Source organism: Oryza sativa, chromosome 2 (assembly GCF_034140825.1).
Source record: "Oryza sativa Japonica Group chromosome 2, ASM3414082v1".
NCBI lineage: Eukaryota > Viridiplantae > Streptophyta > Magnoliopsida > Poales > Poaceae > Oryza > Oryza sativa.
The window spans coordinates 28733274-28736867 of NC_089036.1; the positions used below are offsets into that span (position 1 = coordinate 28733274).

The window sequence follows — 3594 nt, forward strand, 5'->3', positions numbered from 1 at the left end:
TCCATGCGTGTGTCAAACATTCGATGTGATGGGTAAAAAGTTTATGTTATGGGAACTAAACAAGACCTAAATTCCCCCGAAATTCTTGTGTTACGAAAGGAGGCTCTGAACTCCGATTCATGCACCATCCAAAGCTGTGGCTAATCAACCGTTCAACAAATTAAATCCAACAGTTCTTAAAAAAAATCCGACATGAGACATTTTAAGTGGAGTGTAGTTTTGGAGTTTTTTTTTCTCCCATTGGATACACCATAAAGTGTAGTGGATCAAGGGGCCGACATGGTTGATGCGTGTCTGATGAAGTTCATAAATTCTCGGAGATGAGATATTGAAGGCGCGTACAGCATGCGTACAGGAAGCCCATTACGCTGGCCACGGTACCTTTGCTCTCTCTGACAACGATCCACGCCGTTTTATCTAGTTGGTAAGAATACCCAATGCATGGATTAAAATGAAAGCAACTTTCAATGATCTGTATAAATTTCCATGGACACTATGGCCTTGGCATGCATGCGTGTAGAAACAGAGGTACATACACGTACATGTATATATGTACCAATGATTTTTAATGTGTGTCCATGTATTCATGTCTAGCTGAATTGAATGGGCTCTCAACGAATTCTCTGTCGGTGCGGTTACTGTACAGTTCGATCATTCGATATGTTTTCAGAAAGCTCTGCAGTAAATTAAATCAACCTCGTGATTTTTTTTTTTGTTGATGTGACGCTCATGTTAGCTTGAGCTTCATCCGGAAGAACTATGAGGCTGGCTCTCTTTTAGAGTTGAAAGCTACTACTTGAGCAAGCCCCACAGATTGTTCGACCAACAAACATTCTAGATATATACAGGCAACAAAGCGTCAAAGCAAACGGCTTTTGATCTATGTACTCGGGCCTCGTTTCAGAAATGCAGGAAGCCATAGCTAGCTGAAACCATTTCTTTCTCTCTTCTGTTTTTTATCCTTGTTCTCGTTGTGACAGATGGTAACCTGACGGCTACATTGCACGGTGACACCCGCCAGCGCCAATATTTAGTTTTGTCGTTCGTGCAGCACGTAGGCTGATAAACCTGTAACCGGGATTACTCTGGGCTAAAATATATAGTGATATGATCAAAGGACATGAAGTAGAGCATTAGCTGATCTTTTGGAGTACCACTTTAATCTGAAGTAAATTTGTGCCCATTTCACGGTAGTACATCATCTTTCTCAAAGTTACTTGTACTACAATGATGTGCTTTGTCTACGAGGCAAAAATAAGATAAACTACCAACGATTAAAATGTAATGAAGGGAACAATATGGTGCCGTTTGAGTTTGATGAAGATAAAGATTAAGTAAAAATATGCTAAACAAAAAAATCATCAGCACCTAATTAATAAAGTTTTATTTATTATAAACAATAAAAATATATTTAAATTAATATTTTAGAACGGCCATTATATAAAATATTTTTGAAAAGAGTATCGTTTAGCAGTTAAAAAAAGTGTTAATAAAAATTGAGATGTACTCCAATTTGTATGTTATTAATCAGAGAAGAACGAGACGGATACAACTCATGTCCTACACCTCCAAAAACCACATCTCGACACAGAGAAATGACACTGAGAACAATCAAGGTCAGAAAAAGCAACCAAAGTCAGAGACACAAATCACAGATGAACAAGGAAAGTAGAGAGAAAAAACTGGACATGTTCACTCACCGGAAAGTAATCTCCGACCTGGTCTCTAGTGATGTGTGTGCTTGTGTGTGCTCTACTTCTACTCGTCTCACGGCTAATCACCTGGTATTTGCGCTCCGATTTCGCTCGCTCTCCGTGCCAACGCCGCGCACCCCAAAACCCATAAATAAAGGCGCGAGACCACACGCAGGGCCGAGCCTTAAACACACCGTCTCCTTCCCCCCCATGGCCTCCCTGCCGCCGCCCGCGCCGCCGGCCATCGGCGGCGACCCGCTCGCCGCCACCATTCCGCCCTCATTGCCGTCGCCGGCGCCGTCGTCGTCTTCGCTCAACCTCTCCCCGTCGCTTCTCATCATCACCGCGCTCCTCGCCTTCGTCTTCTTCGCCTCCGTGTCGATCCACTTCCTCCTCCGCTGCCTCGCGCGGCCGTCGCACCCGGCTCCGAGCCCGCTGCCCAGGGCGTCGGCGGCGGCCCAACGCGCGACGACGGCGTCCGCCGTCGAGGCTGGGGAGGCTACCGCCGCGTCGGCGGTGGGGAGGAGCCATGAGGGGGAGGCGGCGGCGGGGGGTGGGGAGGAGGTCGACGACGAGAAGGAGCGGCTGATCGCGTCGCTGCCGCTGTTCACCATGGCGTCGGCGCTGGCGGCGCTGCCCAAGAGCTCCCCCGACTGCGCCGTCTGCCTCTCGCCGTTCGCGCCCGAGGCCGAGCTGCGGCTGCTCCCGGCGTGCCGCCACGCGTTCCACGCCTCCTGCGTCGACGCCTGGCTCCGCACCACCCCGTCCTGCCCGCTCTGCCGCGCCACCGTCTCGCTCCCGCACCCGCCACTCCCCACCGCCGCCGCCGCCGCCGCCTCCAACGCGGCGCAACAGGATCCCCTCGACTCGCGGAGCAGCAACAACTCGAGGAGCTTCCGCGTCGAGATCGGCAGCATCAGCAACCGCCGCTCCTCCGCCGCGGCCGACGACCGGCGCACCTACTCGCTCGGCTCCTTCGACTACCGCGTGGACGAGGAGGTGGAGGCCGTCGTGTCCCGCATCGCGCGCCCCGCGGCGGCCAAGTCAACGACCGGTTCCGTGACGCCGGCCCCCGGCGAGGCGCTGGCGGAGGCGGCGGGGTCGCGGGGATGGCTGCGCGAGTACGTGGACCGCCTCGCCTCCTCCGCCTCGTCCCTCTCCGGCCGGTGGAGCGGGCGGTGGAGCGCGCGGTGGAGCCAGAGCCACCACAGCAACCGGCAGGAGGACTCGTGGCGGTGGGACCCGGAGGCGGCGGTGATGTCGGCGCCGCGCGGGGTGGACGACGACGAGCCGGGCTTCGTCACGCTGTACCGTTGGATCGTAGGCGTATAGAACTAGCCCCCTGTAATTACAGGACCTCACGAGGTTTTTTTTGTCAATTTCCTTCCACATTTTTTTTACTAGGACTATTTTGTAAAGAGAAAAAAAATTCCAGCCCCAGATGAGCTTAACGTCTCTGAACTCTGAACCTTCCATCGATTTGGACAACATCGTCGCCATTCTCTCTTCCCATTCTCCTCCTGTCCTCGCATCAATCCTCGCAAATTTTGGCGGTATTCAAGCTCAGATTGTAACCACTGGAGACTGGTCATTCGTTCGTTTTCTGGAGAGGCAATTTTCTGGAGGGGGAAACCGGGCGAATCGCACACGGCAGGATGCCACGCCGTGCTGTTTGCTCCTTTTTCCTTGTGGTTTATAGCTGATCTGGTCGCGGCTACTCTGAAGCCTGGTGGTGCGCCTGCAGCCTGTGCAGATGTGTGGATTCTGAATCACTTGTGTTGGGTGGAATGGATCCATGGCCGTGGCTTAGTGCCCTAGTGCGTCGTAGGCTTGCAGTCAAAAACGTGTCCAATCCCCTGCGAACTGAGGACACACCACTTCAGGTTTGTTCGTTGTGGTG

At 52.3% G+C, this 3594-nt stretch overlaps 1 protein-coding gene across 1 annotated transcript; it reads left to right on the forward strand.

Moving 5' to 3' along the window:
* Positions 1 to 1873: 1873 nt before the first annotated feature.
* LOC4330365 (E3 ubiquitin-protein ligase ATL4) lies at positions 1874 to 3167 on the forward strand. The gene has a single exon (XM_015768290.3). The coding sequence runs from the start codon at positions 1905 to 1907 to the stop codon at positions 3024 to 3026; it is 1122 nt and encodes a 373-aa protein (XP_015623776.2). The 5' UTR covers positions 1874 to 1904; the 3' UTR covers positions 3027 to 3167.
* The last annotated feature ends 427 nt before the right edge of the window (positions 3168 to 3594 follow it).